Genomic DNA, 27,477 nt, shown 5'->3' with positions numbered 1-27,477 from the left:
TTTTTTTGTTCTTCGCAATTTGAAAGCGAAAAAATCAAAAGACTTAGGACACAAACTTGTTAAAAATTTTTAATAGAACTTAGTATGATTTCGAAACCTGTGTTATTCTAAAATTCATTGTTTTGAATTTCATATTTGTTATTCCCAATTTTATTTTAAAAAATTAATTAATAATCCAATATCTCCAAAAATATTCAAGTAAATATCTATAATAATTACTGTTTTTAATGGAAAGTTTTAATATCTTTTTAAAAATATGAATATAAATAAAAAAACTATATTTTCAAAAAGTTCTATATTTAAAGCAAAATAAAAATGATTGAATTCAAATATTCAGCTGATTTTAGTGTCCTTTTCATGAGTTTAAACAATCACAAATCTGGGAATCCGACCAATTTTTCGAAATATTAAACCAACCCAAACTCTAAGTACAACAAGTACAGCTCCCGGAATGAAGTAAAACCATCTCAACCGGCAAATGACCAAGGCGAAGAACCGAGCGATCTCGATCATGATCGTGATCATCATTATAAATTACCTTGACTCTGAGGAGAGAAAGAGAGACAGAGAGAGAGCGAGAAACTGCATGAGAAACGTTATGTGAGCGAAATGAGGCAACGCACACAAAACACTCTCACTCTCTCTCACACAGGTGCGCTGGTGCGCTCGCCTCGCCGCTTTTCTCACCTGGGCAGCGAAAAAGCGACGCCAGATTCGTAACGACGGCGAATATCATATCTCGTTATTTCTGACTCACACGATCGCACTCGTACGTACGAAAGCGAAGTTTCGCTCTCCCTCTCTCTCTCTTTCTCGTCTTACGGTGTTTTAAATTCGCCGTCTAACTGAGTTTGTTGTAGCGGCGAGATCGATCGGTTGACTTTGGTTTGGCCTAACCGACTACCTCGAATACAGTAAATACAGTAAGTGGCGAACCGGCGTTGTGACTGCACGTGTTTTCGCTTCAACTCACCTGGGCGAACCAAAAAACCAAAGTTACAAAACTCACATCAAATACACAATTCATAAATACGAAAACACTGTGTTGTGCATCATAAAATCAAAAAATCAAAAAATAAATACATGAAAACAAAACAGAAACAAATTTTTTTCAAGTAATATTTTTTACAAGTGCGTCGAAATATAAAAATCAAGAACCAAAAAGTGTTTGAGAACCTAAGAGATGAATTTTCAAAACTGGAGAAATAACATTTTTCTCAACTTGAATTTTTTAAAACTGGAGAAAACCGCTGTTTATTTTAACAAGAATTTTTGAACCAAGAGAAAACGTATTTTGTCTAAGAAAAACAAAAAAGAAACTCAATTTTTTCAAGTACATTTTTTCCAAGTGTTTCGAGGAAATCAAAGAATATTTCCCCTCTAATAATCAAAAACCAAAAACAGAACAACCCAATAAATCTGTAAGCTTCTAATTGACTATTTTTTGACTTACAAACGAAGAACTTCCAAAAGACATGAAGAGGGCCAAACAAAAGTTGACTTGAGCTCGGCTCATGACAAAATCAAAACTGAAATTAAACAATTTTTTTTTTTTTTTGACACAGTGGACGAGCGGCGAACAAACATACACACACAATTGGATTAGTGTTTTGTTTATTTCGGACCCACTGTGACTGTCCCTCGTCCACCCATTAAAAAAAAAAACGCCGCCTCCTTGAAATCGTCGCGTGTTGCCGTCGCGTTTCGTTTCGTTGATCGCTAATCGTTAATCGTAAATCGCAAATTGCATACTACATCATCGCTAATCCATCATGCCGAAGATATTCCTGATCAAAAATCGCCTGCATCAGCAGCAACAACGTTTGCTCGAATCGCAAAACTTGCTGCAGCACAAAAATCAGGATGATGAGCGTCTGGTCCCACCGCTCAGCCCGAGTGGGAGTGGCAGCGCCCCCTCGCCCACGCCCACCGCCCAGCCGCCACCGGAACCGCAAGGTCAGGGGCAACAGGTGATCGGACAGGTGCCCGATGCAGATCAACAGCCGCTGAGCCTCACGCGCAAGCGATTCCACCACCGTCGCCACTATTTTGGACAATCGCGTCACAGTCTCGAACATCTCAATCAAAATCAGAATTCAATCCCAAATCAAACACAAAATCCTGCGGAATCGGAAATCGAACGCGCCACGGGCCAAGTTCAAAATGGTAAGTTTGGATTCCATGTAAATAAAAAAACATAAAAACATACCCAAAACGCCCTTTAAATACGAGCTTTATCAAAGGCCAAGAGTAATATTTTTAAGGACACAAGACTCTACCATTTACTTAATTTTGTTTCAATTTGTCAGCCTCCAAGATATTTAAAACAAATTTATAATAGCAACTTTAGAGAAAAATAACTTTAAGCTTCATTCCAAATAGTCCTGTAAAATAAAAATCTTGACAAGTCTAAGGGTCTAAGTCTAATTTATATAGTTTTATCCATCATTTGGGCCAGTTCTTTTCGGTCTTTCTAGGGTTTTAAAATAGGCTGACAAGCATTCCTAGTTTTACAATCTTGTCTTGTAAATCCGAAATGATTATCAATTGCAATATTTTATTGATATTATTATCGATTTCCCAATGATTCCCAAGCTTTGATTACACTTCATATTGAAAGTTTCGGTTTAAAATGATTTTAATCTAGGAAGTTGAATAAATTTGGATTGTTTCAACAAATTGTCCATGATAGAATTCTACATTATATAAATGCGTTCTACGTTTCGCTTAAGAATTCGTTGAACAACAAAAAAATCCAAAAGAACAACGCAAAGAATTTTAATTTACTTAGATAAATAATTGCTACAAATCTGTCAGTCAGTATTTTGCCCGATGGCAAATCGGCAAGCAATACAAACTGCCATATCTATTGCCTGGAAATCTTTTCAAATTTCAAGCTTCACTTTTGGGCAGCTTTTGTTGTTTGTTTTATTTTTTTTTTTCGCCCACACCATGACGAACTCGTCCCCAGTGTATCTTTGTATTTGTTCTGCCCTGTCTAACTTCCACTCTCCAAGCGGAGCTATGGGTTTACTTCGACATCAATCACTTTCATTGAATTTCGTAAGCGTTTTTATTTCGAATTATTTATTTGTTGGCCAAAATCCCAACCAGAATTCCAGTCTGTTCTGTTCTGGTCTTGGTTCGGTTTTCTGTTTTCAGTTTTCTTTTTTTTTTTGTGTGTGTTTCGGTTCTTTTTCTGTTATATAATCGCCCAGCATGCTTATTAAGTCATTTCGATTTAGGCGGTGAGCTTAGGTTAAAGGTTTTAAATTTTCATAAATGATTAGGCGAGAACTTTCTTTGATTTCGGGCGGGATTATTAATTGTGTTCTTTTCGATTTTATTTGAAAGTGAATTTCGTTTTGCGTTCTTTTAAGTTTTTTACTCAAGTCTTTTGTTTCTAAGTTTTTTAACTGCCCTTTGTCTGGCCTTAATTAATATCTATATATTTTTTCAACCATGGCTCGGCTTTACTTCAACAGAATCGTCTCTCACACGCAGCCTCATAATTTTGCCCCTTACTCGGGCATTATATTTCATGGTTATAGCTTATATATATTATTTCCATGCAGCGTAGTAGAGTGTTTTATACATTTATTAAATTAAATAACACGTTGCGTTCTCGGTTCCTCCTGTTTATCGCCGCCCAAGCTCCCTTCGTCTTCTCTATCGCCTGTCCATCCACTTAAAAATGTATTATGAACGCTTCCGCTGTATAATTTTTATGATTTCTGCGGATACTGTAATGGAAGCTATTTGAAGGGAAATCGTTTCGCAACTTTATATACTCCAAGCAAAAATTGCTAAATTGGTCAGATGTATGTGGAAGTTTATGATCTAATCTGTGTAGGGGAAGCAATCTTCATTAATAGATTTCTTCATCAATATTTTTAGTGGTTTTTTTTTTTATGGAATTTTAAAAAGTATGGAGCTCTTTAAGGTTCTTTGATAATCTTGTCTGAATTTGCTATAAATGTAATTGTGGTCTCTCTGAAATCAAGGTTTTTTATTTTTTAAATTTATTAATTAATTGATGTTCTTAAATTTCTATTTTTATCTTTTTACCTAATGTTTTAATTAGTTGTGGTTTTATAGTTTAGTCTCGTATCCTCCTTTTCATACTGTTCTGATTTTGAAAACCCGCCTGGTCACACTGCCTGTTTACTTTTTGTTCAATTACCGCTTACTGTTCGTGTTTTCTTGCCTTTATCGGGCTGTGCCCATGGCCAAGAACTTCACACACTTGAGCGCACACTCACACAGTAGACAACGAAAGAAAAAAATTATATAACTAGCAAAGTACAAGGTACTAAAAGTCAGTTTGAAAAAAAAAATCTTCTCTCGACCAGGCAAAAGTACAAGTTTTGCCAGCCAAAGTTAAAGCCAAACCCCAAAGAAGCGAAAAGAGTGTGGAGCAGAAAAAGAACTCTTTTTTTTTGCAGCCTAGACTTGCGCTTAAGTTTCAACTACACACAATGACTAAGATCATCATGATCATGAGAGCCAAGTCCAGTTGAGGTGGAGGAGGAGGGAGGAGGAGGAGGAGGAGGAGGAGGAGGAGGAGGAGGAGGGAGGAGGATGAGGATGAGGATGTTGGGTGGGGTGCTTTGTAGGCACGACGTCTGCCATTTGGCCTAAGCAAAGTCAAGGCAACTGGCCATAATAAAACTTGTAGAACCAGTCGAAATGAAGACGGGAGAAGAAACCCACCAGAAGAGGCAAAATGGCAAAAGAACAGAGCTTGTGAAATGCTAAAGGGCCTTGGAGGATGAATATTGCTAAAGGAGAAAAAACGAGGCAGAAAAACGAGAGAGAGAGAGAGAGAGATGTCCGAGTAAACCAAAGAACTGAACTTCATGCATATATGGCTAAGAATTCCTTCTAGTTTTTTAGCCCTCCACAGCTGGAAGTTATGAGCATAACTTCCTGTTACATTTTTCTGTATCTTCAATTAGCGATCTTTTATGCCGCGAATTTCTCTGGCCCCGCTAGTAAAAGTCAATAAATAACCGAAAGGAAATTCATTGATCGACCGATCGACCGATAAAGAAATTTCCAAAAAATAAAAAAAAAAGGAGAGAAAAGAAAAGAAGAGCGATCCATGCAAATTATGCAGCTGTTATTAGAACTGCAAGTTCAATTGCACACGCAGCTTACACGCAGATGTTGCAATCCTCGAGCGGAAGTTAGCGAAAGGTTCCCTTGAAGACCTCGCGACCCTTCTCCAGAGGCCAGAGACAAGTTCAGCGAACCCTCGGCAAACAACACTCACCGTCTCAAAGCAGACGACGAGTCAAAAGCAAAAGTCAAGTGGCAAATGAGGTAAATGGTAAATGCAAAAAGAGAAAGACAGGGGAGGGAGGGGGCTAACAGAAAACAAAACCCAAAACCCATTACTTCATAGTGCCAGTGCGAGTGCGAGTGCTCAGGCTATGAGATTTTCTTTGGAAATCAAATCAATTCTATTGTATTTTTCAATTAAGCGCTTGAGCCCAGTGGATTCAGTTCTCTAACTAATTGGATCCGAGATGGGGATCTCCTCTTGATTGAACATATGTAAATGGAATATAGACTGATGAGACCCCTATCTGCATTGATTAATCAAGCCTTGGTTTACCTTCTTATTGGATGTTAAATATATATCATAAAGTCTAAATGTCCAACGCCTGAAGGAAAAACATAAAAATATACCTTCAAGAAACGATATAATTTACCACAAAAGAAGGGGAAAAGGAGGATTTGGAAGTAAGATAAGCTTAGCTCTTTTATCAAAACAATAAGTAGGAATAAGTCTTCATGCAAATTCTTAATTTAAAGGGGATTTATGGTTATCTTATAAAATAATAAGAAACGAAATAAATTGAATTATTTTCAAAAAGTTTGAAAATACCATTATTTAACGAATACAAGGGCTAATAATTTAACTAGTATCTTCATGCATAAATAAGAAGTGACTTGTGTAAATGAATGCTCCAGAAATAATAATTTAGAATACAAGTGCTTCTAACAATGCCTAAACACATTAAATTTGTCTTAATTAGGTAAATAATAAATAAGGGGAACATAGATTTCTTTTTAGCACTTATTCTCGAAATTTTTGGTTAGCTTTAAGTTCGCTGTCTAAGTCATTTTTAATCGAAAGACTGAAGCAGCGAACTTGATTTCTCCAATAGGCAATGAAACTGCGTTGTTTTTCGCTTCGTTTGTTTTTCGTTTTTCCCTTTTCCCTTATAAGTTTTTTTGGCATTAGTTTTACCTGTAGAAAGACTGATAAAACAATGCACTATGTATGGGTGTGTGTTTGTGGTTCTACCTGTGCCAAGGGTATTTTTTTTTTGTAAATCTCGCATCCAAAAACGATATTTGACAATCGGAAAGAAGAGAAAAGCAAAAAAAAAAAGAAAAAAAGGGCAACCAGAGAATCCTGCACACCTCGAACCTCGATAACATTCAAAGCCGAGATTTATTTGTGCAGTGAATCAACAAACAAGAATACACAGCACAAAGGAAACGGCAGAGAGAATCAGAGAGAGAGAAGGAGAGAGAGAATCGAAAAAAAAACAGGTCTCAAGTGCTGCCAACCGAAAAGAAGAAGAAGCAGCGGCACCAGCAAAAGAAGAAGAGATCAAAAAGAACGTAGAATATACATTTGAAAAAAAAGGAAGCGAGTTTTTGTCCGCCTTTGCTGGGTGTTTTTCGTTTGCCTTTTTTTGGTATGCAGTTGAAGAAGAACAAGATGGATAAGAAGAAGGAGCGATGTAGAAAAAGAACAAAAGAACGAAGAAAGAAGGAAAGGCAGCGGAAAGATATATATATATATATATAAGTGATCATGAGCAATGATCAGTGCGATGATGATGATGATGGTGCGTGTATTTTCTTTGTATTTGTCTCTGTCTCCCTCTATACCCATCTCCCTTTGTTCTTCTGGCATGAAAATGCATTATTTTTCCATGGGTCGCAACTATTTCTAATTGAATTACCTTTTGATATGGATAGGTAATGATAAGATCAATGAAAACAGAAAAGAGAAAAGGGAAGAAAACCGAAAGAAGGAATAAGCAATAAGAACGATTTATAAATATATATAGGAAATTTTCTATTTGTACTTATGTAATCCAAATTCTATATAATTTATTCTTTTTAGAAATATTAAAAAATATATACATTTCAAATGCTTAAATTAAAGGCAACGATATTTACATAAAAACTTAAAATATTATAATTTTATACCATTTATATTTATTAGCTTCTATGCTTTTCTCCCTCTTTAAACAAAATCTGGATTAAACCCACACAAGATCCATAAATAATTCGGCTCAACAGTTGGCAAGTGAGGCGCAGGCAAAACAAATAAATTGCCAAAAATATTCGCAATTTTCGTGTCTGGTTTTCGTTAATTTCTGATTGTTTCTCCTCTCTTTTCTGCAATCGCACAAGTGTCAATAACTTGTAAATCGCTTTAGCTGCGAATTTCTTATAATTTTTGAAAATTATTATTATCAACTTTTATGCATCCGAAAAAAGGGGAAACTTGTTTCGTTTGATATATTTTTGTGTATTTGCCGATTTTTTTCATTATTTTTTTGAACACGTTTTTATAAGATTTGTAATCAAAGCAGCAAAAGCACAGGCCACAATTAATATAGAACTCGTTTTCATTCTCGTTTAAAGTTAACAACAGCACAAACAGCAAAAAAGTTAACTGTTTTTTTGTGAAATATTTGCGTTTTTGTTGGCAGAAGATCGGCAAAAAAAAACACGTTTCGGCCCGGCCAAAAGCCACAAAAGGCGTGAGAGGCAGCGAAACTGTTTTTATTTGCTCTAACTGACATTAAACATGTGAAAAAAAGAACTGATGAGAGGAGTTGAGGGTGTAATTTGATAGGTATAGATATATTCCAATGGCAAATCATTTTCAAGTGTGCGAATTTATCTTAACTTCATAACTTTAAATTAAATCAAACTTAACTAGTTAACATTTTGCAGTAATGGGCATTTAATGGTTAACTTAAAGCGATTTGTTGTTTGAATGAAAACAACAGATACTTATAGAAGGAAACATGATTTATTTATTGATTGTATGCAAATTAATTTCCGCCTTAGGGTCTTGCCTTGATTTAAATTGATTTTAACATTATAAAAAATAAATTCCAAACACATTTGGAAGGGAAAATGCAGTTACAAATTATTTTCATAGGATTTAAACATAAAAAAGTAAGATGTATGTAAGAATAAAGTTTTAATGTAAACATAATGGAAATTATGTTTAAATTAGTTTGTGAAGGTAAAAATATAAATAAATATCTTTAAAATAAGAAGAGATAAGCCCATCAAATTTCAAAATACATTCAATGTTCACAGTTTTTTTTATCTATTGTTCTGCCAACATTCAATTCAGATTTAAATCTAGTAAAATCCTCCTTTTGCATAACCTTAATTTTCTTATAACCCGTAAATGCGAAATGCGGTGACCAAACTTTGCGGCTATTAAAATCGACACACAAATTTCAATTTTATGCTAATCTCTCCGGGTAAAGCTACCAACAAAGAAAGAAAACGAAACGGAATGGCCGAGAAATTTCACAAATCTATAGGTTTAAGCATAATTGAATAATGGGGGGGGCTATTTTGTGATACTTTCGGCTTGCGGCAGATGAGCTGCGTAAATTGCACAATTTCCGAGTGAGACAAAGGTTTTTGGTTTTTGCCTCTGATGAAATTTCTTTTAAACGACCAAAATCGAACGGGCGTTGAAATTTCACATATCTGCCAAAAAAAAAAAGAAAAAGAAGATCTATATATGTACATATGTACGTCCGCATTATAAAGGTATATAAGCAACGGAGTGTGAGCTTGATCAGTTTGTCAATGGCTGCGTTTGTCAAGCCGAAAGCTGGGAAAAAACCAGTTCAGAGGTGCAGCCGCAGCCTCAGCCTCCAATGCAATGTGCTTAACGCATATGGCATATCGCGGATCGCGGATCAGGGGGAGGGCAGATATCGGTCGGGGGAGGGGAGACTATATAGTACGAGTTGTCAATGCTTTAGTTAGTCGTGCGGGAAAAAGAGAGACAATCGCAGCTAAATGCAGTTTCATGCAGTCATTCATTCATTCATTTAGTCAGTCACAAGTCAACCCTGACCTGAAAAGACTTATGTATCTGTATATATCTTTACATACGTATGTGTATATATAATGCATGGCTGTCTGCTTGTATGCAGATGTTTGTTTTTTTTTTTTTTTTTTTTTTTTTATTCGTATGCAACTTTTTGTCGAGATGCCATATGCGATGATCGCTCTTTTCTCTCTCTTCCACTCTCTGCAAATGCATCTTTATCGCACCCACATTGTGGGCATGTGGAGTGGGCAGCACTACAAATTAAATTGTACCTGCTGTTTGTAGGAATAGGTATGACAATTCAGTAAAATTTATAGTGGTGATATATATAGGAAATGTGTTTTTTACATAATTACATTATTTATTTGTAATAAATATTTATTGTTTCTCGAACATTCAAAAAAGTATAATCGATTTGGGTTTTTTATATTCCATTCCCCCTTAATTTATGTAGTATTCAATGGCTTACACTCAAAAGTCGAAAGTCGAAGTAGCTATTTTGCCTGCACTGTACAATAAATAAATAAATTAAAATGTACTATATCAAAATGGTACTTTTATTTACTTTTTTATTGCCACTAAAATCCATTGAACATTTTTCGACATCTTACACACACACACTCGCATGTGTTTATTGACAAATGTCAAATATTTCAATATCAATATCAAGTTCGTTGCCTAAGTCTTTTGTTTGGCAGTGGACTGCAAGTGAAAATTACCAAGAAACACAAACCGAATAAAAGTGGTAGAATAATAATAATAATCACAGGCAGCAAACAGTAAGCAGCAGCAGCAGCAACAAAAACTATAAATAAAAGCCAAGTAATAAATGATATGCACACACACACACCATGGGACACATATGAAATTGAGTAAAAAAAAAAATAAACGAAAAAAAAAGAAAAAAATCTACCGGTTTTCAAGGTTAGGCCGCTTTAACTGTATTAACACCGGGTCCGTAATCACAGCAGCAGTTACGTCATAATGAACAGAGCGGCATTTACAGCAACAACAACCACATTTTTTTTTTTTTTTGATGCGGTTTTGGCTCATTTCATTTTTCAGAGCCAAATAAAATTTATACGCATAATTTCATATTTGTAACAAAATCCGAATAAGACCAAAAAAAATAATAATAAAATGGGGGAGAAGATGTTGTAAGTGGGTGTTTGCTTAACATAATCTCTCGTTGTTGTTTTCCCCCTCATCTTGTTTTGGTTTCGTTTTTTTTTTCGTTTTCTTCGTTTTTTTCTGTATGCAAATGTGGGTCACCCAACTCCTTGGAAAAAACAAAAAGTTTTGTTAAATGTTTACAGTTAAAACAAGCCAAGAGCGCTTCTCTCGGGTTTTTCACTCTCTGTTCGCATTTAGCAATAAATATTGAGATATTGAGAGCAAGAGTTAAGCAAGTCGTCAGTGCTCATCATCATTATTGATTTTTTTGTTCATGCTTTTGTTTAGTTGCCTTTGCTAAAATTTTAACGTGTCGTTGCCGTTGACAGATGATGATATTATGTTGTAACCGGGGGCCTATATAACGGTATGGCAAGGTCAACCAGATGCGGTTGAAAAAAAAAACAAAAAACAGAAAACCAGCAGAGGGGGAAATAAACAAAAGGAAAATAAGTGTAGAAGGAAATGCACAGAAGCCTTTTAAAGACTGAAGGCTTAAAGTGCCAGGAACAATGGTAGATTGTGACTTAAAACAAAAAAAAAAAAAAAACACAAAAAACAGGAGAGTTAAAACAAATTTAAAATGTTGAACATTTTTCTGGGTAATAAGATGCAAAATGAATTGTACTAAGTAAAAAAAAATAATGAGGTCAACCAGCAAGAAATTAAAAATAAACTTTAAGTTCTCCTGAAAAAAAAACAGGCTTATAAGAAAATGCATCGCTTAATTAAGCTTAATATACAAGTGAATTGATCCCCGAAACTAGTTTCTTAAAAGGTTCATCACTTGTCTCATTAACAAGTGCCTGCAATTAATTTAAAAACACCTGTTTCGAAGGCTAAATAAGCCGCTAAAAGAACTAGTTACTTAACTTATTTCCCAGTGCACCATATATCATCGACTTTATTGGTCTTTCTGTATTGCATTTGATGAATTCCGTTACGTTTTTTGTTTCTAATTTTTTGTTTTTCTGGTTATTATCTCCATACACCGCAAATGAGTTTGTCAACTAAATGTTTGCTGTTTTTCTATTGTTTTTCGCAATTGTTGTTGCCGTTGTGGAACTGACCAACACAAATATAAATATTGATATAGACAAAACTCACACGAACACTTGCCAATTGAGAAGCGTTTTTAGAATGAATATATTATATGCGTTGACCTAAATTTTGTGTCTCATTTGTCTGTGTGCCTGTGTGTCAGTTGCACAAAGAAGCATGCTAAATAGCTAGTAAAACCATACAATTGCAGTCGGGCGTATTGAACAACAGTTTGACTGACTGACTGACTGCCTGACTGCCTAACTGACGGACTAAATGGACTGACTAACTGAAAAAAAAACAAAAAAAAAAACGCATTGAAGGCTGTTCATGTGCATGTGCTAATTGTTACAGCCAATAGATCCACATATGACTTATGCTCTGCTATTATATTAATATCTTTGGTTTGTTGAATAGTTTAGTTTATATATCCTAATACAGAATTCTATAATTTATAAGGCATAAACAAAAAATAGATTATTTACTACTTAGATTGTAAAAAAATTTCCTTTTTTTTATTATAAGATATTATTGGATATTTTATGTGGATACTTAAAAAAAATTTTAAGATTTTATATAGGTTATATTGTCGTGTCTTAAGATTATATATTTATTAGTTTCTTTTCGTAATACCATAAATTAAAACCCTTTCATTTTAAGTAATATTTTATAGACCGCATCTGTTTATTTTCCCTGCGACTCATTTATTACTCAGGAGACTTCTGTCTACCACAAGATCTATTAACAATATACACATACATATATAAACATATTATGTATATATATATATATAGAACCGAAAAGCGATTTTCCGTTCACAGTTCGTGCCTGCCTCATTAACATTTTACAGCGACAACAAAAACAACAGGGTGCAGCCTCCTCCATTTTTTTCGTTTTCGTTTTTTTTGCCGCATTGGCTTACAAATCATTTAACGCAATTGCGTTAAAACTTTGCCCCATTCAAATATACGAGCAACAAAAACAAAAGAAGATAACTAGCCGTGTGCAAACTAACATTTTTTTGTTTAATTTTGTCTACCTTCTTTTTCATTACTTTTGTTTAGCAGTTTGTTGCACTTTTGTTTAGTGCGTCCTCGATTTGTTTGAAAAGTTGGGATAAATTTGCTCAAATGAAGTTTCTGCTATGTTAACTTAATTCGATACCGATATCTTTAACAATTAAATACTAATTATTTGAAAATAGTTACTTATTTTCGTTTGAAAATCAATGGCTTTGAAATGTTCTTACAGTTTTTATCAGATTTTATTATTGATATTATGAAGAAACTTATTTTGCGATGCATTTAGATTCATTATTTATTGGTTTCAGATATTTTCGATAAATATACCTTACTTGTTGATATCCTTTAGACAAATGGGCGTTTTGTACCTGTCTTTTTCGCTTTTTGGCCAGGACAATGACATGTTGACCATCTGTTTAAGCCGCATATTTGGCATTTGTCAATGTCACATTTAGTTCAAGTCTAAGCGACGACATAACAGCACAAATTGCAATGTAAACGAGTCAAATGAAAGAGAGCAAGGTTAGCATTGACATTAATACCAAAAAAGCAAGCAACAAATTGAAAAACACATAAAAGCTGCATTAGAACAGCAACAGCAACAGCAACAAATGCACACTGGCAGCGAATAAATAAAAGCAACTGTAATTAGCAGCTGCACAAAACGTAGCACATGTCAGCACAACTTGTTTGTAACTGTGTATGCTACACACAAAAAAAATAATTTAAACCATTCTGGGTCAAACGTTATATCAACAATATTAATTGGATTAAATTCGATTCGAAATGATTTAACATTACAAAATTAAATCACTTATAATGAAACTCAAAATATCTTTGATCTTACAAACCACACTTTATTATAAAACTAGAGAAATTGCATCTAGTAAAATAATACACATCAATGACATTCTCTTGCATATTTTTGTTCTGTGTAAAAATGTTGCTCTGTTCGCACGCAGACACTAAACACTCGGACCATATCCATGTGGTTTGCAATTTAAGACGCTTCAAGTCGGAGGCCCTGAATGGTTGCCAACGTTGATGATGACGAACAGCGATATCTCACATACTAAAACATTAAATGCTTAACCAACATTTAGTAGCGGCCATAATTCGTTGCAATTTCGACCTTGAAAACGAAGTAGCAGCAGCAGCAGCAACATATATATGTTTGAAATCAGAGGGAAAATGTACAGGAATGTGAAAATAAAGCAATTCAAACTAATTTGACAAAACCATCTTTTATCAATGGAATTTTGATTTATTTGAAAACTTTAATATATATACTATATAATTTGTTTTTTTTTTGGTATTAAGTTTTAGAACAAAATAATGTTATTTGCATTATCAAGACAAAAGACTTAAGCACCAAACTTCAAAAAAACAACATTAATTCAGGAATTATTCCTAAAGCCAAACAAAAAATAATAACAACTTAGTTACCACCTTAATGAAAGTAAAAAGCCCGAGGTAAAAAAAAAAGACTTAGGCACCAAACTGGTATTATTTTTAAATGTTGGTAAAGCACGAAATAAAAAACCCGAAAAAAATCAAGAACCCATCACCCAAGCAAGCGCAAAAAATGCAATTAAGTTAAACGAAATTATTTTGTTAACGCGTCGGCAATTTATAATTCATATACTTAATACATATGTGGAGCGAACAACAGGGCATGTTTATAAATAAATATATAACAAAGCGGCAATCGCGATGGGCAGATTTTCGAGGATCGATAAAACTTAATTGCATGGCACTTAATGCATTTTAAGTTGCGGCCAACGAAATGAAATGAGTGGGTAACCCGAGACGGAAGGGCCTAATAAAGACCTTGGAAGCCCTTAGAAATCGAACTATCAACAGCAGCTGAAGCGGAAGAAACCCAAAATAAAACCCCTAAGAAACAACAACAACAAAAATACAAAAATACAAAAGGCTAAAAAGCCAAAAGCCAAATTGGGCGTTAGAGACAAATTCATTTGGGGAGCGAGAAAAGGAGCCATAAATTTATAGACTGTCCCGAGGGTCTGATGGCCGAAAGAAAAAAAAAAAACCGATCTTGATCTTGATACAGACAAAAAGTAAGGAGAGTAAAAAAAAAAAAAACAATATCCGATCGGATCGGATCGTGTTGCAAATGGGTTGGCACAACACTTGGGTCCTTGTGGCATTAGAATTGCTAAATGCTGCAAGGATCGGCAGGAAAAGAAAAGGGTTCGCTGTTTAGGCTTTTACACTACACTACATAATTTGTAAGGTAAGCGCGCAGACATTAGGTCATTTGGTCAGCGAAAAAAGGGAAAAGGGAACGGAACCGGGGAAAGGATCTGAGCAAAAAGCACCTGTTAGAAGCTCGAACTTCCTTCCTTCAAACGGATGCATTCATCAATTTGGCAGGATCGCAGGAAGCTCCTTCCTGCCGTCTTTCTTCTGACAAGGGTTCTGCATCTGCTATTCTATTTTTATTATCTTTTTTTTTTGCAGGACATTTGAAAGGAACAGAAAACACGCACTTGTCAGTTAGCCAAGGGAATTGATTAGCTGTTTGTCGGCTAATCGATGACACTCCGCCACTTTCGCATTTATTTCCATCTCATTTAAAGCCATCTTTTCTTTTTTGTTTGTGCATTTGTCAACGTTTTCTGGTTTGGTTTCATGCTCTATTAAATTCAGTTCGACATTTGCAATCGTTTCGGTTTGTTGTAGCTTTGCGAAAGCAAAAGTTTTGATGGGTGGCTGCTGGGGTGGATCGATGCGTATTTAAAGTGGGTCACCCAGCCGGAGATTGGCAAAGGGTTCATGGGTCAATGGAGGGCTGACATTGCCCCATTCCTTCATATTTGTAATGCTTCGGTTCTAAAAATGTTTTAAGTTACAAACATGTATATACATATTTATTTAAAGGACACATACCATTTTAACAGAAGTGGTACAAAAGTACATTGTTGATTAGGCAACAATTTGTTTTTTACAGCAAATTGATGTGTTCGTTTTGAAAACTACCAAAAACTTTGATTGAAAAACCCAATTAGGCAGGTTTTTATCAGAGATTTGTTTGCTCGTTGCAGGTTGTTTTGTTAGCTCTTCTTAATTGCAATTATCCGGCAGATTCGATCATTACTTAATGTTTGAACAATGGCTAATCAAGACAACAGCACCTGGTGCATGTTATTAATATTGAGGTCAATATATGTATGCTGCAGCATGATCAGCGTTATTATCAATAGCATCATGAAACCAAGAGGGCCACTAAGCATTGGGTTGGGTCTGGAACTATTCATTGTTCAGCCAGCTATATAGCTTATACAGCTATAGAAGTATACATATATTTATATATATATATATATGGGCAGAGCTGCTTGGAAAACGTTGCCGCCTATGTCAACGTGTTTGGCATTTGCAATTAGAAGCACAGAACCATTCGAAAAGCAGAAACAAAATATAAAACAAACATGAAGACGCACAAGACCAAGAAGGAAGGTTGGCTTAAAGGGGGTGGCAGATGGGTGGGTGTGTGCCGTCATCGAATTGTCGTGCATGTCAGGAATTAAATATGCTATAAGCTGAGAATGCGTTTGGAATTCGATTGACATCGGCATCTCATTTTCTCATATTTTTTTCCTCTCTTTCAGTAAAAATATAAAAACATAAGTAAGCTAGAAGCTAAAGCTGCAACCCTTCATTTTATAATTTCTCTTGTTTTAAGTATTGTGTACTAACATAAAAAAAACTAAAAACATAAATGTTGTAAGACTAATAAAATATATATATATTGTAAATATTCCATAAACGACAAGTTATACGCCTATGGTTAAAAGGGTTATTCCTTTATAAGGGAATAACAAGTAATTTGTCATGATACGCAGGTGTCACCCACAAAAGAATTAAAAAAATAAAACAAGATAAATAAGTAAATAATTTCTCAGAAAATACCGAATAAATATAAATGCTTAAGTACAGACAAAATTCAGAAATTGATGTTCTGACTTAGTAACTGAAAGGGATTACTTCATTAAAATTTCCCCTGGAAATACCCGCAGAATAACAAAATATACAGAAACCTGGGTTCATCTACCCAATTAGCAGGCGGCAAACCCGTAAAATCAAAAATCCATATGTACGTAGAGGGCGCGAAAAATAAAAAAATGTATTACGAATTCTAGACGACAACTTCAACGGTTCGGATCGAAAAACTTTGCTTTGTCGGCATTGTCATGCACAATTTACATACATATATATACATATGTATACTATAGTACACAAAAAGAAATAAAATTCAAAATAATTAATGTAGGAAATGAATAGTTCTTTAATAACATGTACAAATTAATTTGGTATTTTTTAAAAATGGTTATTAAAAATAACAATTTCAAAATTTTTACAAAATCGATAAGCAATATTTGAATTATATATATTTGTGATTATTAAAATGAGTATGCTATTAATTTTAACATCCCAAATTTATTTAAAAAAAAATCTTAAATATTTAAAAATTTTATAGTGTACAAGTACACAAGCAAAGTTATTTCGCTTTTTATTTGAACTCGCACTTTTTCTGCGTTTTGCGTATTTGTTTTTGTTTATCAGTTTTTATTTCTTTATTTTTGTCATTTTTGTTGTGGTTTTACGACGCATTTCGCGCTAGACGAAATCGGTGGAAGCCGCCGATTTCAGTGGGGCATAAATTTAAATTGAAAAGTTCAAGCACACACACGGTGCGAAAGGGATGGCGCGAGTATGTAAATCAATTTACGGTAAAGGATAAAACGTACATTGAACTCTGAAAAGTTAGCAAAAGCGAGATCTATTCTATGCAATCGTCAATTTGCTCCCTTTGTTTAGATAGAAAAAATTCTAATTGTTTTAACGTATTTTTTTTTCTCACTTTGTTTTAATTGCTGTTAGCTCGAGGTCAATGTTTGTGCTTTGTGTTTTATTGTACAATACAACTTCAATTGAAATTCATTTCCTCATGGCAGCAACACACAAAAATGATACAACAAAATTGAACAAATACATACATGCCGCCTTTTTCGCGTTTCATTTTCAACTTGAAAAACTCAAGCTCAAACATGTTTTCTGTGTGTGCTCGTGTAATTATAAACATTTTACAATTCGCCTTGACCTTAACACAATAAAATAAATTACAACTATGGCAGTGCAAACTAACACACACACACCAAATCAAATAAAGCTTGTAACATGTAGAATTAATGTAAGATGTAAAAGGTGGGCGTGTAGAGTGTGGGCATGTAGGCGTGGCCTGTCTATTAACCCATTAAAAACATAAATGGCATGCCCGGCATTTAGTAGGGGTGGGGAAATATGTTATTAAATAACCCTAAAGCATATAAAATCTTTAAGCTATTTAATTTTAAAAATTAATTTAATTTTAAAAATAAAAAAGCAAGGCTTAAAAGTGCATTTGTGTGTGTGCGCGTTTGACAGTTAGAATTTATGTGACGCTAACGCTGACGCTGCAGTCGACTGCGCAGCGGCTGCAAATGTTGGCCATGACCAACAGAGCGAGATAGCGAATGCGTGATTGGCATTTGTAATTACACACACTCTTGCAATTGCACACTCGTAAAGGGCCAAGAAAAAAAATAACCACTCAAACACCCACTCCACCAAACACACACAAATACATTTGCATTAACAAAAAGCCTTGATCTTGATCGAAACAACAGCAATAACAAGTTACTATGCAATGTTGTTGATTTTCTTGCTGCTTTTTTTTACTGCACTTGTTTTGATTTAAAGCCAAGACGGCTTTTAGTGGCTAACCTTGTCTTTGCCCGTTTTGTCTTTGCACTTGCACTTGCAATTGGCGGATCGGCGTAATTAACCGATCGCAATTGATTTTAAAGCCAATTCAATTGATTTATTTAAAATAAAAACGCCGTCAAACTTTAAAGCGAGACTAAGAGATCCGAACGCTATCAACTTGTATTAGAATAAGGAGAAAAGTAAGACCAGTGGAGAGGGAAGATTTACTAAAAATACACTCGTACAGTTTTAATTGCTTACCACATTTTAATTCCATCTCCAATGGGCCTTTAATTTCGTTAAGTCCATATGTATGTAAGGCTTCTTTTCACCTTTAATTATGGTTTTATTTTGCAATTGTTGATATGTCCACGAGTTCGCCACAAGCTTTAAATGGGAGAGCGAGAAGGAATAATAGAATTCAGTGGGAAAAGAAAATACGGAAGAATGACGCTCAAAAAGCTACCTGCTGTGAAACTCCAATACCACTTTTTGTTTTTTACTTTGTTGAATATTTTTATTTTGACTCCATTTTTTGTGCAATAACAAATTTGGTTTAGTTTTCAAAATTAAGAAAATTCTTACTGCGTTTTATTCGATGGTGTCTATATTAATTCTTATTGGGGTTTGATGAGTTTCAGTTCCAAATTTAACATTTGATTAGCAAGTGCTTGAGAAATTACAATTTCAATATTTCTTTGTTAAAGTCCTATAATTTGTTAGTCGTTTGACAACTCTGTTAAATAACAGTTAGATTTGTATGTACATATTTATGTAGATTTGAATGCCACTCACACATACATATGTACATGGACATACACTTGAGCTCAAGACGAACACAAGTTCAAAAGGAAGATTGCGTTTTGTAGAAAATTCCGTTCCTTTTTACAGTTAAATGGCGATTGCCAAAGCGAACGGATCATAGAGATCGAACAAAAAGTTGTACCCTTACTCTCAATTTCGGTGATTTTCCGTTGTTTCCTCAGTTTCTTCTCGAAAGTTCTATATATTTTTCGCGGTCTTGAAAAGTTTTCCATTACTTTTACATTGATAAAAAATGTTTATGGACCTGTTGTTGATTAATTTTTTATTTTATTTATTGCAGAAAACCTTGCCGCCGAATTGCTGCAGCGTTTAACACCCACCACCAGCACTGCACAAAATAATATTGTTAACCCCATAACGCCTGGTAAAAGCGATTCTCTGGTTAATAATAGCAAAGCCGATTTAGCCACCTCCGTTTTAGCCACAAAAGACTGCACAATTGAAAATTCCCCAATTAGCATACCAAAAAATCAGCAAGAGGAAGAGGAAGAAGGGCAGAAGAAATTGAAGGTGAGAGAGGAAACGGAGGAAACCGACGATCAGAAGAGCAAAGAGGCGGTAGAAGAGGAGGAGGAGGAGGAAGACGAAGTGGATGTGGGCGTAGAGGCGCCACGCTCCCGATTTTATAATACCGGCGTGGTTTTAACCCAGGCTCAACGAAAGGAATATCCCCAGGAGCCAAAGGATTTAACACTATCCCTAGCCCAATCCTCGCCAGCTACCCCAAAAAGTGACTCCGATTCGGATTCCGACTCGGATGGCGGTTGTAAGCTAATTGTGGACGAGAAGCCCCCGTTGCCGGCGGTAAAGCCCTTATCCCTGCGCTTGCGCAGCACACCGCCTCCAGCGGATCAGCGTCCCAGTCCGCCACCTCCTCGCGACCCTGCGCCCGCCGTTCGCTGCTCGGTGATCCAACGGGCTCCGCAATCTCAGTTGCCCACCAGCAGGACAGGTTTCCTTCTGCCACCACTCGATCAACTTGGTCCCGAGCAACAGGAACCCATTGATTATCACGTGCCGAAACGAAGGAGTCCCTCCTACGATTCCGATGAGGAGCTGAACGCCAGGAGGCTGGAAAGAGCGCGTCAGGTGCGCGAGGCACGCCGCAGGAGCACCATTTTGGCCGCCCGTGTGCTGCTGGCCCAATCACAAAGGCTGAACCCCAGATTAGTGCGTTCGCTGCCCGGTATTTTGGCAGCTGCCGCCGGACACGGCCGTAATAGTAGCAGTTCAAACGGTGCCGCCGGCCAGGGCTTTCAATCCTCCGGCTTTGGCAGCCAGAACAGCGGCAGTGGTGGCTCCAGTGGCAATCAGAACGCGGGCAGCGGTGCTGGTTCACCCGGATCCGGAGCCGGCGGTGGCGGTGGCATGGGCGGTGGTCGAGACGGCCGAGGGAACTACGGACCCAATTCACCGCCCACGGGCGCACTCCCGCCCTTCTACGAGAGCCTCAAGAGCGGCCAGCAGAGCACTGCCAGCAGTAATACGGGCCAGAGTCCCGGCAATCACTCCCATTTCAACGCTAATCCAGCAAATTTCCTGCAAAACGCAGCGGCGGCGGCTTACATAATGTCGGCAGGCTCAGGCGGATCTGGGGGATCTGGCGGTGGAACTGCAGGATCAGCTGGAGGTGGGGGAGCAGGAACAAACGGTGGTGCTGGTGGTGGTGGCGGCGGCGGCAATGGCTACATCAATTGTGGCGGTGTTGGTGTTCCGAATAGTAATGTCGACGGTAATAACCTTTTGAACTTCGCCAGTGTTTCTAACTATAACGACTCCAATTCCAAATTCCATAATCATCATCATCATCACCACAACAACAACAACAACAACAATAATGGTCAATCCTCGATGATCGGTCATCCCTTTTACGGCGGCAATCCCTCAGCCTATGGCATAATACTGAAGGATGAGCCGGACATTGAGTACGACGAGGCCAAGATCGACATTGGTACCTTTGCGCAGAACATAATCCAGGCAACGATGGGCAGCTCCGGTCAGTTCAATGCCAGCGCCTATGAGGATGCTATCATGTCGGACTTGGCCAGTTCGGGTCAGTGTCCAAATGGAGCCGTCGATCCGCTCCAGTTTACGGCCACTCTGATGCTGAGTTCGCAGACCGATCATCTCCTCGAGCAACTATCCGATGCTGTGGACCTGAGCTCATTCCTGCAGCGGAGCTGTGTGGACGACGAGGAGTCCACAAGTCCGCGGCAGGACTTTGAGCTGGTGTCCACGCCCTCGCTAACGCCGGATTCGGTGACGCCCGTGGAGCAGCACAATGGGAACGCAGCGCAATTGGATGCCCTGCACGAGAATCTGTTGACGCAGTTAACCCACAATATGGCCCGGAATAGCAGCAACCAGCAGCAGCAGCAACATCACCAGCAGCACAATGTGCAGCAGCAGCATAATGTCCAGCAGCAGCAGCAGCAGCACAATGTGCAACAGCAACATAATGTGCAGCAGCAACATAATGTGCAGCAGCAACCACCGCCGTCGTATCAGCATGCCACGCGTGGCCTGATGATGCAGCAGCAACCGCAGCACGGTGGCTATCAGCAGCAGGCTGCCATGATGTCGCAGCAGCAGCAGCAATTGCTCAGCCAGCAGCAACAGTCGCATCACCAGCAACAGCAGCAGCAACATGCCGCCTACCAGCAGCACAATATGTATGCCCAGCAGCAGCAGCAGCAACATCACCAGCAGCAGCATCAGCATCACTTCCACCACCAGCAGCAACAGCAACAGCAGCAGCAACAGACGCATCATTCGCATCACCACGGTCATAGTCATGACAACAGCAACATGTCGCTGCCCTCGCCAACGGCAGCAGCTGCTGCGGCGGCTGCTGCTGCAGCTGCTGCTGCCGCCGCCGCCGCTGCTCATCTGCAGCGACCCATGAGCAGCAGCAGCAGCTCTGGCGGCACCAACAGCAGCAACAGCAGTGGCGGCAGCAGCAACAGTCCACTATTGGATGCAAATGCAGCCGCCGCAGCAGCGGCCGCCTTGCTGGACACCAAGCCACTTATCCAAAGCGTAAGTAATCCATTTGGTCATCAGCCTAATATCCAATCACAGCAGCAAAATCAGGCACAGCAGAAGCAAATCACTTTGATGAAGACCACTAGGTACACGGAGTTTGTGGAGATGTTGTCGCTGGATGTGTGTGTCAAGCCAGAGCCCGTTATCGAATCCAAGCGAGAGGTAACCGAGATAACGACGGAGGAATTTACTGTGGAAACGGAGACAGCACCAGCAGTTGGAACTCCCGTTCCGCCACCGCCCGCTTCAGCTCCAGCGGGCAGGAAGCTGCGTGGTCGTGCCAAGGCGGTGGCATATGGCTCCACCATGATAACACTTATATCCACGCTGAAATCCTCGCCAGAAGTGCCGGCCACCAAAACGGTGCACCGCACCACCTTGCGATCTTTGGCTTCGGCGGCGGCAGCCACTGCAGCCGGACTGCTGGCGCCATCGCCCACCGTTTCCGTTTTGAACGAGAGCAAAGTCTTGCAGCGGCGCGTAAGTGTGGAAGAGGAGTTGGTAATTGGACGGTGAGAGTCTCCAAAAGTGTAACTCTTAAATGCATTTTGATGAACTGGGATTTGGAAATGTTTTTCACAGTTAAATTTATTTGTATTCGATTTTTAAAGTTGATATTTGTATAAAATCAAAGTTTTTTTTATGGAAAACCCTGTATTATTATCAGTTAGAGCAGGTTTTTTTTCTATGATTCAGAAATATTATTTCTTAAAATATAATTCTTATTTAAATTTCCATTTGTAAATGATTTTTTAAATTGTATGAAATTAAACTTTTAATGAGTTTTGAAAACACATTTATCAGATAATTATGTGAAGAAGAATGTAAAGGTAAAATTATTATTTAAAAACCTTTTTTTTTCTAATTTTAATCATCAAATTTAAGTTTAAAAACATAAGAAAAAATACCCAGTTGAAGTTTATTTGTGAATTTGGACCAGGGTTTTAATTTAGTTTCCTAAAAATTCGTTTACAACCCAGTGTTACTGGAATAACTTTATCAGTTCATTGAAGAGTTTTTGGAGTTCATTTGTTGGATTTTAAGGCCTGCACTAAACATTTACCAATGAATCTTCCCAGGAGCCAATCCGATTATGTGTCTTCAACCTGATGTTTGTGATTGTCTATGATTGTCGTAGTTTTGTTGAATCCTTAAAACAAAAAAATAATAATAATAATAGTATGCAAACCTTAGTTTAATAAATACATTACGATTTCTTCAACAGTTGGGCTTGCCGCCGGATCTGCAGCTGGAGTTTGTGAACGGCGGACACGGCATTAAGAACCCGCTGGCCGTGGAGAATGCCCATGGTGGCCATCACCGAATACGCAACATCGATTGCATTGATGATCTCAGCAAGCATGGCCACCATTCGCAACAGCAGCAGCAGCAGCAAGGCTCACCGCAGCAACAGCAGCAGAGTATGCAGCAATCGGTGCAGCAGCAGCAGCAACAACAATCGGTGCAACAACAGCAGCAATCCCTCCAGCAACAGCAGCAACTCCATCAGCACCACAGCAACAGCAGTGCAAGTAGCAATGCCAGCAGTCACGGATCCGCCGAAGCCCTTTGCATGGGCTCATCCGGCGGTGCGAACGAGGACTCGTCCTCGGGCAGCAATAAGTTTGTCTGCCGCGTTTGCATGAAGACATTCTCGCTGCAGCGACTGCTAAATCGGCACATGAAGTGCCACTCGGATATCAAGCGATATCTGTGCACCTTCTGCGGCAAGGGATTCAACGACACCTTCGACCTCAAGCGGCACACGCGCACCCACACCGGCGTCCGTCCGTACAAGTGCAACCTGTGCGAGAAGAGCTTCACGCAGCGCTGTTCGCTGGAGTCGCATTGCCAGAAGGTCCACAGCGTCCAGCATCAGTACGCGTACAAGGAGCGCAGAGCCAAGGTGAGAAAGCGGGGAGCAAAGGGTCTATAACATTAAAATTAAGCAGCTCAATGGTAATTCCATAAAACAAATTCAGGCGGATATATTATTTTTTTTTTTTTGTACAAATAACTACTTTGTAGGTAGTACTTAAACATTCGTTTTGCAATCCAGAAAAGCAGATATATATAAAACTAACTCCAACAGCTTTAAATCGAGCGCCAACAAACTTTTGGAAATATAGGTTATGGAAGTTGAGCTTAAAAAAAAATTGGACGCTTTTCAGTTTTCTAAATCCCTTTTTTAAACTAAAGAAGTCTTACGATTTTAAAGACTATAATACATAACTTGACGTAGCTGAAGTAACGTAAATTAACTTTAAATTAAAAAAAGGGACATTTTTTAATAATCAAAAATCCAGTTTTTGTTTATAAAAAGTGCATCAAAAATTAGAAGTAAAATTTTTTTGATTGCCGCCAACAATTAAAAATTATTATTGCATTGAATGAACAAAAAAAAATTTACTTTTATTATTTAAATAAATCTGTTAACAGTTTTGATATTAAACATTTTTAAAAATTTCTAGCAAGATTTTAATTTGTTTTGATTCTTTAATAACATAACATTACTCAATGAAATTTAAAAAATGTTAAAACAAGAAATGCGTTTCTCAGTTTCAATATATTTATCTATTTCAGATAGGAGTAATATATTTTCAATTACCATAGCTTTCTAAAAAGATAATTAATTTTTATTCGAGTTTTAAGAGATGTTACTAATACCCTTTATTTTTTTCAGATGTACGTGTGCGAGGAGTGCGGTCACACCACCTGCGAACCGGAGGTGCACTATTTGCACCTGAAGAACAACCATCCGTTCTCGCCGGCGCTGCTGAAATTTTACGACAAGCGGCACTTCAAGTTCACCAACTCGCAGTTCGCCAACAATCTGCTCGGCCAGCTGCCCATGCCAGTCCATAATTAGTGGATGGATTTTAGATTTTAAGAACTTGAACAACTTAAGCAACCAATATTGTGACTTTGAAGTTTTTTGAAAACTGCCCCCCCTGCGGAGGATACGGAATTTTTGGAGATTATGCTTATTATGTATATTTTTGCCTAGCCCTAAGATTAGTTTTAGACTGTAGGATTTAGTATCACGCTACCCCACTCACTTTGCTGTGCAAATTTCTATCTTACTTGAACAATTGAGCCCTTATGTTTATAGTTAATCTTGAATTTTCGTTTATAACAAACTTTTTTTTTTTGGAACACCGCCTCTTAGTCAAAAAGTTATCGCTAGGATTAAGAAATGTTTTGAATATGCTTTGAGCAACACACAAATTATGGATTATCACTCGTATATAGGTATATATATTACAAGAAAATATATAAAAGATATAGCTGTAAGATGTTAGGAGCTACCAACCGAACAAACTGCAAACGTTTGCATTTATTTGTCTTCAACAAGAAACGAAAAAGAACGCGAAAAAAATAAGCAAGGATATCATATTTACACACCACCAACCATACGCATAAATATTTATTACTTAATCACAAACCACATTGCAAAGAGGCAGAACATTCAAATAAACTAGGCTAAGGTCGATAAAAAAAAAAGTAAACTAAAGCTGTTCATAAATGAAGTCAAAGCCCAACAATATCCAACACATTATGGAAAATTCGAATTGCGAAACAAACATTGTTTGAATATATATCATGCATTAATCTTAGCTCTTAGGCAATACCACCAATTGTACTGATCTTAAATGAACAAACACTAAAAAAACATAAATATACATATACATATCTGACGAGCCTTAGTTTTTTGTATAAGTTAAAAACATTATGAATCTGGATTCGAATTTGAGTTTGAATTTGAATTTGATTACGATTGGAAGAAACCATGATTTCTTTCGTAACATTAAACAGCATTATTATTTCTGTTTTAGCTTAGCGCTTTTTTTTTCTTTTAATTTGTTGTAAGCAACAACGGGTTTTTTGTGCAATCGCTTGGTGTTGGTTAAATGGAAAATAAGGATGAAATGACAAATCGGATTTAAGTATCGTACTTTAAGATTTATCTGGAGGCTGTGCACTGTGGCGCCACGCCCACCGCCCGCTGCACAGCCCCCTCAAGAATAAGATGAAATAAGGTGGAAAAACGAGGGAGCAAATCGAAACTTGGCAAAGAAAAGTACTTGTTTTAATCTCCTCCCTCAAAACACTTAGTTTTAACTAGAAAACTTTCACTCACACATATCTACACACATATATAAATATCAGTTCAGCACACACACACAAAACACAATACAATTTTTACTTAAATTTAATTAGTTAGTTTAGGCAAAATTTGAACTCGAGAAAAGAAAAACGGAAACGGAACTTTTGATTACAAACAATCTAACTAAGACTTCCATAAAGAAATTCAAAATTTTTTTTTATTAGAAACAACTATCTTTAACGAATTTTGTATGAAACAAACAAAAAAAAAACAAAATTTCATAAAAAATATATATATTTAATATAAAACAAAATTTGAACGGGAAGCAAATTTGTTTAGTTGTTAATGAAACAGTTTTTTTTTAAACTATCATTTATGTATACTATATATAAATATTATGAGAAGCGAATTAATTAATAAATATTAAATATGACAAAATAATATAAAATAGCTTTCATTTTGTATTGAAAAGAGGTGGTAAGTACCTGAATAATTATTTATTTTTGCAAGGATTACAAATGATAAAAGGATTTAAGGTGGCAAGGATTAAATACAATTGTAGGCAGAAATAAGATTATGTTCCTTTATCAAAAACAAAAATTTATATAAATAATGTGTAAGGAAAGTAAATATATTGACAACATAACTTTAAAAAAGCAAGTAATATTATATCAAAAGTTCAATGAAATGTGACGCACTTTATAGTTTACTTTCAAATATTTTGTATTTTATTTATTTCGCTAGTTTCTTTATGTTTTGTCCTTCATCTTTTATGTTCAGTGTTCTTTTTTCAGAGGTTTTCATTTCGTTTTTTACAATTTTTTTGTTTGGATTTTGTTCCATTTTTCGGTTGATCTTGTCGATTTTATTGTTAGATTTTTGTATTTTTTTTTGTTTGTTTTTATTTTTATATTTCTTTACATTAATTACTGAAATACACACATAGACACGGAATTACAATAAAAACTAGATTGTTTTTTGTTTCTTTTCGGTTTTATGCGTATATTTTTTTTAATTTTCTCTGTTATTATCATGAATTTGAATATATGTGTTTGTTGTTCTTTATTTAATTTTTTCGAGTAGTTTTAATGGCTTTGCTTCGGCTACTTCATTTTTATTAGTTAAACTAAATTCTTTAAAATTTCCACTATTAAATAAAGAAAATGGGAAAACAGGGAAAATAACTGGTTTTGAAATGTGATGCTTATTTTTTTTGTAAGTTGTATCTTCCTTTAATATGTTGAGCAAATTGCGCCAATTTTAAATTTTTTTAATTTTCGTTTCCACAACTCTCTTTACATTACTATACGCATATAGATATCTATACAGATAGATGTATACTTTATATCTGATATGAACCACCCGTCCGG

General features: G+C 36.7%; 1 protein-coding gene and 1 long non-coding RNA gene across 5 annotated transcripts in view; one reads left to right on the top strand and one right to left on the bottom strand.

Annotated features, from left to right (window-relative positions):
• The window catches only part of LOC108147671, a 55,411-nt gene extending 36,210 nt beyond the window's left edge, over positions 1-19,201 (bottom strand). The window contains exons 1-2 of one of the 2 annotated variants that reach the window (XR_001774531.2): positions 19,082-19,201; positions 18,391-18,516 (exon numbers count right to left, since the gene is read on the bottom strand). This is a non-coding gene — a long non-coding RNA (uncharacterized LOC108147671). Of the gene's footprint in view, positions 1-18,390; positions 18,517-18,595; positions 19,055-19,081 lie in introns of those variants that run through there. The other variant, XR_001774532.2, reaches the window with a different exon arrangement.
• Positions 913-25,697, top strand: LOC108147670 (transcriptional regulator ovo). Of its 3 annotated transcripts, XM_017274360.2 has the most exons (5): positions 913-2,166; positions 19,235-20,686; positions 20,843-21,993; positions 23,225-23,905; positions 24,683-25,697. In XM_017274360.2, exons 1-5 carry the CDS (start codon positions 1,773-1,775, stop codon positions 24,866-24,868), a joined length of 3,864 nt encoding a protein of 1,287 aa, XP_017129849.1. In that variant the 5' UTR covers positions 913-1,772; the 3' UTR covers positions 24,869-25,697. The 3 variants fall into 3 exon arrangements, with proteins under 3 accessions (XP_017129849.1, XP_017129848.1, XP_041564318.1); XM_017274359.2 differs by having other exon boundaries at positions 19,235-21,993; XM_041708384.1 differs by lacking the exons at positions 23,225-23,905; positions 24,683-25,697 and adding an exon at positions 22,048-22,588 and having other exon boundaries at positions 19,235-21,993.
• Positions 25,698-27,477: the final 1,780 nt, after the last annotated feature.

The sequence above is a fragment of the Drosophila elegans genome, unplaced genomic scaffold (genome assembly GCF_018152505.1).
Source record: "Drosophila elegans isolate 14027-0461.03 unplaced genomic scaffold, ASM1815250v1 contig_149, whole genome shotgun sequence".
In the NCBI taxonomy this organism is placed as follows: domain Eukaryota; kingdom Metazoa; phylum Arthropoda; class Insecta; order Diptera; family Drosophilidae; genus Drosophila; species Drosophila elegans.
The sequence above is the reverse complement of the archived record's forward strand: the minus strand, read 5'-3'. Positions and strand labels throughout refer to the sequence as shown.

Coding starts and splice junctions, on each gene's coding strand:
- LOC108147670 (XM_017274359.2), top strand. CDS start 1,773: ATGCCGAAGATATTCCTGATCAAAAATCGCCTGCATCAGCAGCAACAA. Junction 2,167..19,234: donor CACGGGCCAAGTTCAAAATG/GTAAGTTTGGAT, acceptor TATTTATTGCAG/AAAACCTTGCCGCCGAATTG. Junction 21,994..23,224: donor CCAAGCCACTTATCCAAAGC/GTAAGTAATCCA, acceptor TTTCTTCAACAG/TTGGGCTTGCCGCCGGATCT.